The 12,051-nt window shown below is 45.7% G+C and overlaps 1 protein-coding gene across 5 annotated transcripts in view; it reads right to left on the bottom strand.

Annotated features, from left to right (window-relative positions):
* Positions 1–12,051, bottom strand: part of RGS9 (regulator of G protein signaling 9) — a 106,646-nt gene that overhangs the window by 28,962 nt on the left and 65,633 nt on the right. For all 5 annotated transcript variants that reach the window (XM_030923902.1, XM_030923903.1, XM_030923904.1 and 2 more), the window contains 4 exons: positions 9,907–9,936; positions 9,020–9,081; positions 5,577–5,690; positions 1,896–2,011 (listed from right to left, as the gene is read on the bottom strand). In XM_030923902.1, the coding sequence (XP_030779762.1) occupies positions 1,896–2,011; positions 5,577–5,690; positions 9,020–9,081; positions 9,907–9,936 (322 nt within the window). The remainder of the gene's footprint in view (positions 1–1,895; positions 2,012–5,576; positions 5,691–9,019; positions 9,082–9,906; positions 9,937–12,051) is intronic.

The following is a 12,051-nucleotide window of genomic DNA, read 5'->3' as shown; positions in this document are numbered from 1 at the left end:
TTAAAAATCTTTTTAAAAAGTAAATGAGCAAATTGATGATTTATCTGCCCTATTCATACCTAAAGCCTCAGGAATCTCATGAGGAGATGGCTAATAATACGGTTTAAATAACGCAGGGAAATCTTTTCGCTGGATTCTCATTAAGGAATGAGTGCGGGGGGCAGATAATAAACTCAGGGTGTATGTTGTCACTTTGCCACTAGATGGCACTATAACCACTTATTCACCAGTCCATCCATCTTTTCTGGGTTTTGTTCTAGAGTGGTAATTAGACTTGATTAGGGAGGCAGACTATCAACAATCCATATTATCATGTAATGTTCTGCATCCAGCAGTCAGCCAGGCTAAAGGCATGTCCAGTAGGATTCGTTACTGGAGCAGTGCCACAGACAAGTGGATCTTGGGTAGTAAGCCGCCGAGTGCCAAGGCTCAAGCGTGATGCCCCCAGGGCTGGGGACTGAGCAAGGAAGTAAAAGAATCCCGTAAGGGTAAATATTTCAATGAAGGTGGTGAATGCACAGCCTGATTCTGATCTGGCCTCGTGGTTTTCGTGGATGCTTCTCCGGGAAGTGCAGTATATTTAAAAAGCCAAAGGCCTGGTGCGGTGGCTCACGCCTGTAATCCCAACACTTTGGGAGGCCAAGGTAGATGGATCACTTGAGGTCGGGAGTTCGAGACCAGCCTGGCCAACATGGCGAAACCCTGTCTCTACTAAAAATACAAAAATTAGCCAGGTGTCGTGGCACGTGCCTGTAGTCCCAGCTACTTGGGAGGCTGAGGCAGAAGAATCACTTAAACCTCAGAGGCGTTGGTTGCAGTGAGCCGACATTGTGCCACTGCACTTCAGCCTGGGCAACAGAGCGAGACTCCATATCAAAAAAAAAAAAGTCACAGTGCCCCTTATGAGGTGACATCCAGAGATGGGATATAAAATGTGGCCCTGCCCATTCCACTAAAATCCACACCCTCCTAAGGCCCTGAAGAAATCAGGCCAGGAGTTAAGGTGATGGCTGTCAATCACCACACATTGGAATCATCTGAGGAGTTTCCAAAATTTCAGGGATTCCAACCTCCACCAATTTAAAAGCAACTTTAGGGATGAGATCCAGGAAAATATGTTTTAAAATATCCCCAGGCAGACTGAATGTGTAGAACCACTGAGCTAAAGAAAATCAGGAAGCCAGGCGCAGTGGCTGATGCCTGTAATCCTAACACTTTGGGAAGTTGGGGAGGGCGGATCACCAGAGGTCAGGAGTTAGAGACTAGCCTGGCCAACATGGTGAAACCCCATCTCTACTAAAAATACAAAACAATAGCCAGGTGTGGTGGCAGGTGCCTGTAATCCCAGCTACTTGGGAGGCTGAGGCAGGAGAATCACTTGAACCTGGGAGGCACAGGTTGCCGTGAGCTGAGATCATCCCACTGCACTCCAGCCTGGGCGACACATCAAGACTCTGTCTCCAAAACAAAAGAAAAGAAAAAGAAAAAAGAAAATCAGGCTGGGGGACAAAAAGAGAAAGAAAGGGAAAGCCTGCCTGTCTCCCTTCCCTTCCTCCAGGTTCATTATACTTAGGCTGGAAGGAGCGGGAACTCCTCGGGTGACAGCGGGGGCATCCAGGATGAATGGAGCCCTCAGAAATGTGAGGGATCCAAATGTGGATTCTGTGAGCAGGTGCAATTTTCCCCCAGACAGTGGGGCCTCTTTGAGTCTATGGAAAGAATGAGTCTTGGGCTCACGTCCCATTCTTAAAGCTGTGAAAGGAAGCGACTGTTTGAGGGCATAAGCAAAGCTCTGAAAACATCTGCTGAGAAATTCCCCAAACCTTAGGCCAGACATTAAAGGACTCTTTCTAAAAGTAAATTATTTTAATTTTTTTTTTTAAACAAAGACCCACCACTGAATTCTTTCTTGAGGAAGTACTGGAAGCTCTGTCGACCTTTGGGGTCTCGGATCAATTCGCTGAAGTTGAAGGCCCATCGTTCCACTCGCATCTTGGTTGGGATTTCCACCCTGCAAGGATGATTTGTAAATGCACCAGATAGGTAGGGGTTGTGCCAGGCGGTGGCCTGGGTTGGGGTAAGGGGCTTTAGTCGAATGGCCCAGGGCTCAATCCAATCCTCCTCCTCCTCCCAATCCCTGCATAACACACAAGCCAAGTAATTACTTGCTAGGAAGATGCGGCCACAGACAAGTCCCCTGGGGCTCACATCAAAGACATGACCATCCCAGTGGTGAGGAAGATGCCCACTGTTGGGATCCCACACTCAGGTCCCGCTCGCTTAGCCTTCAAGACAAACGAATTCAAATGCCTCCTCCAAGGGCTGGTAACAGCCTAGAGCCTGGCCAGCAGAGGGTCAGCCTGCCACCTGGATCAGGAGAGAATTCTGGAGCAGCATTGGCGATGGGTGCTACAATCACTGCCACCTGCTGGGTGCCTATCACCCATGACAGCTGCCCCTCCACCATGGCATGCCCTGGCTTCTGGTGGAAGCTGGTGGCTCCTCCTGTACCTGCCTCAGGCCACGTGCCTCGGAGTAGACCCGTTTGCCGTCTCTGCACTCCCTTTCAGGGCTTCCTCTAAGATGCAGGTCCCACTGCGTTCCTTGTTTGGAAAGATTTCCCTGATCCCAGGTAGGACATTCGAGCCCAGCTAGCAGAGATCTAACAGTCCAGAGAATCAGAAAAAGACTCAGTTTTCTCCCCTATTCCTTACAGAATTCTCCTAAACCTAACACAGACCTTTGAAACTAAGGTTTCAAGTCCATCACACCATGTTTCCCACTGATGTAGCAGCTAGGACCAGAACCAGGCATAATTCATGTCTATGGGATCCAAGATAAAGCCTGCCAAGCAAGTTTTACACTTTTCTTAAGAACAAGTGTAGAAACAATAAGAAATCCGATAACACTAATAGCTGCCATTCACAGAGCATTGTCCTATGTGAGGTACTGTGTGTTACATACCATTGAATCCTTAAAAAAACACTGAGTTGAGTATTACTATCCCATTTTATTGTCAAGAAGACTGAGGCTCAAAGAGATTAAATATTTGCCAAGTCTCACATAATTAGTAAGAAGCTGAGTTGTGATGACGACAGTGGTTTGCAAACTTCCACATGCATCAGGATCACCTGGAAGACGCATTGAAACAGATTGCTGGGTCCCAACCTCACAGTTTCTGATTCAGTAGGAGTGGTTGGGGCCCAAGAATATGCACGTCTGACAGGTTCCCTGGTGCTGCGGACGCCGCTGGTCCAGGGACCACACTGGGAATCAATGCTCTAAACCAGCCTCAGAATCCTGGCTGCTTGTGAAAATCAGCAGAGCTTTCAAAAAACACCGATAGGGGTGAGAGAGCAACCCAGGCCAATTAAATAAGAGGTTTGGGAGGATAAGGCCTGAACACTGATGTTTCTGTTAAGCTTCCCCAATAATCGTAATAATGTTCTAAAATCTAAATCATTAAGAACAAGACTTCCCACTTTCATGGGAGCTAAGCTATGAGGATGCAAAGGCATAAGGAATTACACAATGGACTTCAGGGACTCAGGGGAAAAGGGTGAAAAGGGAGTGAGAGATAAAAGACTACAAACTGGGTTCACTGTATACTGCTCAGGTGACAGGTGCACCAAAAAAAAAAAATATATATATATATATATGTGTGTGTGTGTGTGTGTATATATATATATATATATATATATAAAATAAGTTCAACAAACATATAGGATCCACAATAAAGAACAGGGCTTCCCACTTTAACGGGGAGTTCCAGTTGTCACCCACCCAGTGCCCTCTGATCAACGGTTGTTACACAGAACACACCCTTTTCTTCTCTCCAGCAACCTCTACCTGTCTTCAATACCATGCTCCCCATTTTACTTAAAATTCAGCTGCCATCCATCTCTCCTCCCCAAGCCCTCCTAGGACAACCCTCTTCCTGGCCAGGTTCCCTGCCTTCTCCTCCATGGAGAGCCGGCGTCTGCACACACTTGTCCACAGGCAGACACAGGTCGCCTCTCTCATTCAGTACCCTGGGAGGCAGACACGGGCTGCAGAGAAGCACCCCAATAACCAGAGGCCACAGAGGATAAGGGAAGCCACCCCAGAAGATAGCTCTAGAGTCTTTGGCTCTGCAGTTGACCTTAGTAGACAGGGGACCCCCAACTCCAGAGGATTGGCCTCCTTAACCCGTTAGCTGCCCAGAGCGGGCCACGTGGAATAGGTACCAGTGTTGCTTGAGATAAGAAGTGGGACCCTCCCAGACCAGGCCTGCTTACCCAGCTGGGTCAGTGTCACCTGTGTGTTCCTCATGGCCTCGGCAGTGTTGACCCAAGCTGTGACCTATACCTGGCACTCCCTCCTTTCCCATCACCCCACCTCCCTCACACACTCAGGCCTGTCCTTTCTCCCCTGTCCTCCTCTCTCTCTCCCTCTAACTTGACCATTATACCCTTCTCTTCTTCCTCCCTCTGTGTGCTGGAATTCTCCTGCATTTCTGCCTCTGCCCCCTCTTCCAAATAACACATGAGTGCAGGTCCAGTGAGCAAAGAGTGTTCAAAACTGACAGAGCCAAAGGGCAAGGGAAAGGGCAGGTTTAGGGCTCTGCCCACCCAGAACTTAAGTTTACTCTAATTAGATATCAAACTTGCAAAGCCATACATATGATTTTTTAATTTTCAAAACCAATCTGTTGTTAAACATAGAGTCACCATTTGACTCAGCAATTCCACTCCTAGATATACACCCGAGAGAAATGAAAACATGCCCACGCAAAAACCTGCCCACGAATGTTGATAGCAGCATTCTTCATAATAGCTAAAAGGCAGAAACCACCCAAATGTCCATCAGCGGATGAATGGATAAACAAGCTCTAGTGCATCCATACCACGAAGATGATTCGACCATAAATGGGAATGAAGTTCTGATCCATACTACAAGATTCATAAACCTTGAAAACATTATGCTAAGTGAAAAAAGCTCATCACAAAAGACCCTATTGTCTTTCCTAGATTTCCTAGAAGCGCAACATCCAAGAGATGAAATCAATACACAGGTCAACTGACCAGCCTGTCCTCTTTTCCGAAATCAATACACAGGTCAACTGACCAGCCTGTCCTCTTTTCCGAAATCAATACACAGGTCAACTGACCAGCCTGTCCTCTTCTCCTGTATCGATTTGGTGACATATTTATTACTGTCTTCTTAGAAACTAGCTCGACTCGAGTAGCCCTTGGGATTGGCAAGTATTTGACAAAATCAGTTCCTCTTCTACTTGTGAAATGAAACATTGTCTGCCATCCAGTCCCTCTGTCATTCCTCCAATTCCAATTGATGCCATTGATAGGAAATGTCCGGATAGCCAAATCCGTAAAGATAGAAAGCAGATTCATAGTTGCCTAAGGCTGGAGGGGTCCAGGGTTTCTTTTCCGTGTAATGAACGTGTTTTAACATTGATTGTAGCTCTATGAATATAATAAAAACCATTGGACTGTATGCTTTGAATGGGTGAATTTTATGGCATGTGAACTGTAACTCAAAAATGGTTTTTTGAAAACACCAATATATAAAATACATACAATTTGGCGTTTAAGTCCCAGAACTGGGTGTCATCGGTGATCCAGGGGTTGCTGGGAAGGCAGCCTGACATGATGGCATCGTTGGATGAGAACTGCTCACTGTATTTCACAATCCTGAAAAGCAAACAGAAAACAATTTCTAAGAAGCACAACACCCAAGATATGACATCGATACACAGGTCAACTGACCAGCCTCTTTTCCTGTATTGATTGGGTGACATACTTATTACTGTCTTCTTTGAAACGTCCTCAGATAGAATAACCCTAAGGATTGGCAGGTATTTGACAAAATCAGTCCCAATCCTACTTGTGAAATGAAACATTGTCTTCCATCCAGTCCCTCTGTCATTCCTCTGTACCTATTTCTTTCTTTTGTTTTTCTTTCTTTCTTCCTTTTTTTGAGACAGTCAAGCTGGAGTGCAGTGGCACAATCTTGGCTCACTGCAGCCTCCGCCTCCCAGGTTCAAGCAATCCTCACACCTCAGCCTCCTGAGTAGCTGGGGCCACAGACGTGCACCACCATGCCAGGCTAATTTTTTTGTATTTTTGGTAGAGACGGGGTTTCGCCAAGTTGCCCAGGTTGGTCTCAAACTCCTCGGCTCAAGCGATCCACCTCAGTCTCCCAAAGCGCTGGGATTACAGGTGTGAGCCCCCACGCCCGGCCTTTCTGTACCTATTTCATTAAAATATGGCCTGTTTCTATTTTATCAATACGTTTTTAGATTCAAAGCCAACTTGGAGTGTTCAAACTTGTGTCTCTGCACCCATCTTAGAAGCCCAAAGTTGCCATAGATTCCAAGACTCTTGCCATGTTGCATTCTACCCTTTGTCAGGATAATGCCTGGGTTTGGAAACTTAGGTCCATTATTTAAACCTGGGGCTTAATTGGCTCACATACACTATTTGGAGGAAGGGCTAATTCCTTCTCTTCTAGCTATTTGGAAATACATACTATATTATTATTAACTACAGTCATCCTACAATGCTACAGAACACTGTCTAGCTGTAATTTTGTAACTTTTTTTTTTTGCTCTGTCACTGAGGCTGGAGTGCGGTGATGCAATCACGGCTCACTGCAGCCTTGACCTCTCAGGCTCAAGCCATCCTCCCACCTCAGCCTGATGATGAGATGGGACCACAGGCATGCGCCACCACACCTGGCTATTTTTTTTTTTTTAATTCTTTGTAGAGATGGAGTCTCACTATGTTGCCCAGGCTGGTCTTCAACTCCTGGACTCAAGCAATCCTCCCGCCTCGGCCTCCCAAAGTGCTGGGATTATAGGCATGAGCCACCACTCCCAGCCTAATTTTTTATCCTTTAACAAATAGTTTCCTATCTCCCCTCCCCCCTGCCCTTCCCAGTCTATAGTAACCTCTGTTCTACTTTATATACTTTCAAATAGCCAGAAAAGAAGATATTGAATGCTCCCAACACAAACAAATGATAAACCTTTGAGATGATGGATATGCTAATTACCCTGATCCAATCAGTATACACTGTACGTACTGAAACATCACTATGTACCCCTAAACATGTACAATTATGTGTCAATTTAAAAAACCTTTCTAAAAAAGAGCTAATTCCCTTGAGTTGACTCAGACTTTCTGAGTTAGTGCATCTCCTGCTGTCTGGGTATTGAAAACCTGCTGTGCCTCCTCCCCGTAGTTAGAAAATTGTGTCCACAGTGAATGTGAAATGCACCTGCCCTGAAGTCTTCCCTCAGCCATGAGATCTGGACAGAACAGGATCTATGCCTTAGAGATAAACCACTGGCGCCTTAGCGACAAGCACTGGGTTTGCAATTCTATGCAGAACTCAAGCCCCCTGACTTCTTCTCTCCCGAGACTCTCTTAGTCCACAATCAGACCTTTTTTTTACGTTTTTTTTTTTGAGACGGAGTTTGCGCTGTCTCCCAGGCTGGAGCGCAGTGGCACTCTCTCAGCTCACTGCAGCCTCCTCCTCCTGGGTTCAAGCAATTCTTGTGCCTCAGCCTCCCGAGTAGCTGGGACTACAGGCGCACACCACCATGCCCGGCTAATTTGTATATTTTTAGTAGGGACGGGGTTTCACCATTTTGACCAGGCTGGTCTTGAACTCCTGGCCTCACGTGATCCACCTGCCTCAGCTTCCCAAAGTGCTGGGATTACAGGCGTACACCACCTCACCTGGCCCAAACCTTTACCAGTACACACCAGGCCCAGACCTTTACCAGGTGCACACCACCTCACCTGGCCCAGACCTTTACCAGCGGAGAAGCTGGAGGCAAATAACAGAAACAAAAACAAAAACAAAAGAAAAAGAACTGGTTCACAGGTCAAAACACTAATGATGTCAAAATTATGGTAATGAGGGCCAGAGACAAATAAAAATTGAAAGGGTGTCTAAGAAATATCCTTGGGTCTCCTTCCATTTTCTTTCTGTTTGGTTTCATGAAACCGGGTTTATGGAACATGGAAGTAAATGGTTTTGTGTTTATCATAGAACAATGATGATTATTATAACCCAAAGTGAATGCCCCTGAGTACACAGGTGCCCTCCTCAGCTGGGATCAGGGCTCAGTAGCAGCAGAGTCACTGAAATGTGGGTGGGGTCAGGACATATTATCTCAGGCAGGTGGCATTTTTGCAAACTGGGGACATAGGGAGACGTAAAAAATTTTTACAAGAGCCCAACCCTTAACCATATTGAAGGAAGGCACTAAACAAAACACAGCATCTTCAGTCCCGATTAGTACCATGACTTGAGTCTTACACAGTCAGAATACATGATTAGTCACATCGTGCCTCCCAGGAATAAGCCAAGTTTATTTTCATGTGTGCAGGAAAATCCCAGAGTTAGCAATATGGTCCTAAAATAAATTCCGCATTTTAAAGGAATAACTGCTTGCATATGGGAAGTGGCACTCAGCTTTCTTGTCTCCTAGATGATGTCCTATTGGGGGGCTGGGTCAAGGTAGCCAGAAAGTTCAACAAATCAAACATAGATGTGTAATTTATCTTAATGGGATTTTAAATCAGAGATGAACGACGGACATTTAGTAGCACATGGAACCAGTAAACATGACTCACACACCCCTGATGAATTGGAACGGGTAATGATAGGAACCCAGGCTGTCTTGGATCCTCACAGGGTCTTCAGTCCACAGACTTCCAACCCTTTCCAACTTCCCCATCCACACATTAGTGGATTCCAAGAAACATAACAGTCTTTTCTAGAATCTCACCTACCCTTGATTTTGCCTAACCCAAGATGAGACCCGGAGGCTTATTCTGAGAGATGAACTAGGAACTAAGCCCCCAATAGACTGGTTTTGTCCCTCACAGTTCTGCTGAATCTTCAGTCCATCAGCCCAGGACCTGTTGAGTTTGCCTTAAAACAGAAGTTCTCCTCTTGTCTTAACTATTGCTCAGACTTTAGCAAGATCAACAAATCAGGGACATACCCTCCCAGGGACACGGAAGACTTCACTGTGGACCTCATCAAGGCCTGTTGGTAATACATGATCTGGAAGAGACACAGTTGTTAGAAGATGTTCAACCCCCCACCCCTTCAGTGTCACTACACACAGCCTCCAAACCCAGAAGCCATTTACCCACAGCCACACCCCATGCCCAAAGCCAGTCCCCTCAGTACCAGTGGGTCAGGCCCACAGTGGACAGATGACCACAGACTTCAAATCAGTGGCCTCCTTCAGCCATTATGTATTAGTCTGGGAAAAAGCATCAGCAGAAAAAAAAAAGTTGTAAGGAGCATTTAACTGAGACACGGGGACAAATACTTGACTTTTCCCTCACGTGCCTCTGACTGACAGAAGCAGAGAGTGGTCCCCACCACAGGTGACATCCTTAAACTTCCTGATTCTGCAGCATTGGCCAAAGCAAGTTATCCCCTCCTCAACCACCTTCTTCCATGTTCAGATAGCTAACCGCACATCCCACCTCAATGCCCAGTGCTTCCCAGGACTCTGTCTTGGGCCCCAGACATAAGATTTGCCAAAACAGGCAGTTTGCCACCTTGGGTACATTCTGGCCCTGTAATGATAGGCACAGGGGCCACGTTGGGGATGCAGAGTCTCTGCAGCCTGCAGCATTGGTTCCACAGTCCTCTCTGGCCACCCCTCAGCTCTGTGCCTTTGAGGGGTTTTTCAGACCCAGCCAGAGCTTACAAAAGATGCTTCATCACTCTGTGCCATCCATGAATTTGGAAATAATTGTTTGAACACAGCACATGGTTTTCATTTCATTACCAACCACAGAGGGTAAAGCAAAGTACATATAATCTGTCAGAAGATTTAAAACCATTCTTCACTGGAAGTGGAAGACTAATTACCTCTTTTTTGACAGCAATGACTGTTTGTTTCTGTAAAACAAAGAAACAAAACCATTAAACAGATGTCATGAAATCATTACAGCTCAAACACCCATTTGAAAAATAAAAATCCTTCCCCATGAGAAAAATGCCCATTTTTTCTTTCTTAAAAGGTAGGATTTCCCCGTTTCTACTGCCTCCACTCTATTCTATGTAAACCCTGTGGAATAAATACCAACTAAGAGATTTGGCAAGCGAAGGAGCATAACTTAGCACTGTAACTTTGCTTGCCTAAAGGCCAAGATGAATTAAGGACTAAGTTTGGGATTGGTGCCAATTTAGCATAGTGCCTACAGAATGATCTGTAGAGTGAGAGATAAAGATTCCCATCTGAGATATGGATTAAAAGAAAATGGGGAAGGCCAGGAGTGGTGGCTCAAGCCTGTAATCCCAGCACTTTGGGAGGCTGAGGAGGGAGGATCGCTTGAGCCCAGGAGTTCGAGACTAGCCCGAGCAACATGACAAAAGCCTGTCTTTACTAAAAGTACAAAAAATTAGCCAGGCATGGTAGCGTGCACCTGCAGTCTCAGCTACTTGGGAGGCTGAGGTGAGAGGGTCACCTGATCCTGGGAGGTTGATACTGCAGTGAGCCATGATCATGCCACTGCATTCTAGCCTGAGTAACAGTGCAAGACCTTGTCTCAAAAAAGAAAAAAGAGAGAGAGAGAGAGGAGACAGAAAAACTAGCACAGAGCTTGGGTGTTGGTTTCTTTTGTTACGGGGAGAGCTCTGAAGCATGGTGAGATGCATTCCTCAAAGAGTCATAACAATTTGACCAATAATATAAGTTGAAAAATAAACCAATGTTACCAAAAATAAAGCACATAATGGAAAGGCTTGAGGCCAGCATGCACTGCGTGCACAGCTCCAAGAGGGGCTTCATGTTCAGGCTCTTAGAAGATCCTGGAAGCCATTCAGATCTATCTCTGGCTAAAATACATAGATCTGCAGTTGCAGTGGGCTGTGCTGCCTCTGTGCTGCTTTTCTGCTCCACGTAACTCTTGGAGGTTGGGCAAGGTGGTGATCCCAGCCTCAGTTCTCCTGGGTTTGGTTGTGTCCAGACGCTGGTTGGTACTGACTCTTACACTTCAAGAGGAGCCTCTTTTTTGTTGTTGCTGTTTTTGTTTGTTTGTTTGTTGTTGTTGTTGTTGAGACAAGAGTCTCGCTCTGTTGCCAGGCTGGAGTGCAGTGGTGTGATCTCAGCTCACTGCAACCTCCACCTCCCAGGTTCAAGTGATTCTCCTGCCTCAGCCTCCCAAGTAGCTGGGACTATAGGCACGCACCACCACGCCCAGCTAATTTTTGTATTTTTAGTAGAGATGGGGTTTTACCATGTTGGCCAGGATCGTTTCAATCTCTTGACCTCATGATCTGCCTGCCTTGGCTTCCCAAAGTGTTGGGATTACAGGCGTGAGCCACTTTGCCCGGCCTCACGCAGAGCCTCTTAACTCCTGCCTTGCTAATATCCATGCTGCTTAATGCCCCTAAGTCTTCACTTGGGAAAGAGTCATAAGTCTGAGGAGGACACTACTTCCTTTGAGCCAGTCAGCAAAATAAACACTGGCCCATGAGCCCATTGAAAAGGAGTAAAGGAGAGTCCAATCTAGAATGTGATATACTCGTCTCTCCTTTCTAACTCAGGCTGGGTTTCATTTTGCTTCCCTAGATTGCTTTTCTATCATTGCTTTTCACAAGAAATCTTTTTCCTGCATAAGGGATTAGGAAGAGTTATCTCAGAAAGGTAAGGCTCATGTAGTTCTTTATGTTTTAGGCTCTTATACATCCTGACTTCCTCCTTCATAGCACTGATCACCAGTTGAATATTATCCTTATTTGTGTAACTCTTTGTTTAATGTATGAACCAATATGAAAACACCATTAAGGGCAGGGGGCCATGTCTATCTTCCCTAGCACAATGTCCGACGCAGAGTAGATGCTCTGTAAATATGTAATAAATGATGACTTCAGTGTGCTTGGGGGCCTAGAATAATGGGGACATTTTCTAAGCTTAATAGCATTTTTTTCCGCTAAAAAATTGAAAGCACTCCCCAAATGATCCAAATGCGTTGGCAACTATACTTATTTGATTCCATTCTCCTCCAACAT

This window comes from Rhinopithecus roxellana, chromosome 19 (genome assembly GCF_007565055.1).
Source record: "Rhinopithecus roxellana isolate Shanxi Qingling chromosome 19, ASM756505v1, whole genome shotgun sequence".
NCBI classification, from domain to species: domain Eukaryota; kingdom Metazoa; phylum Chordata; class Mammalia; order Primates; family Cercopithecidae; genus Rhinopithecus; species Rhinopithecus roxellana.
Note: the sequence above shows the minus strand (reverse complement) of the source record. Positions and strands in the feature narration are given on the sequence as shown.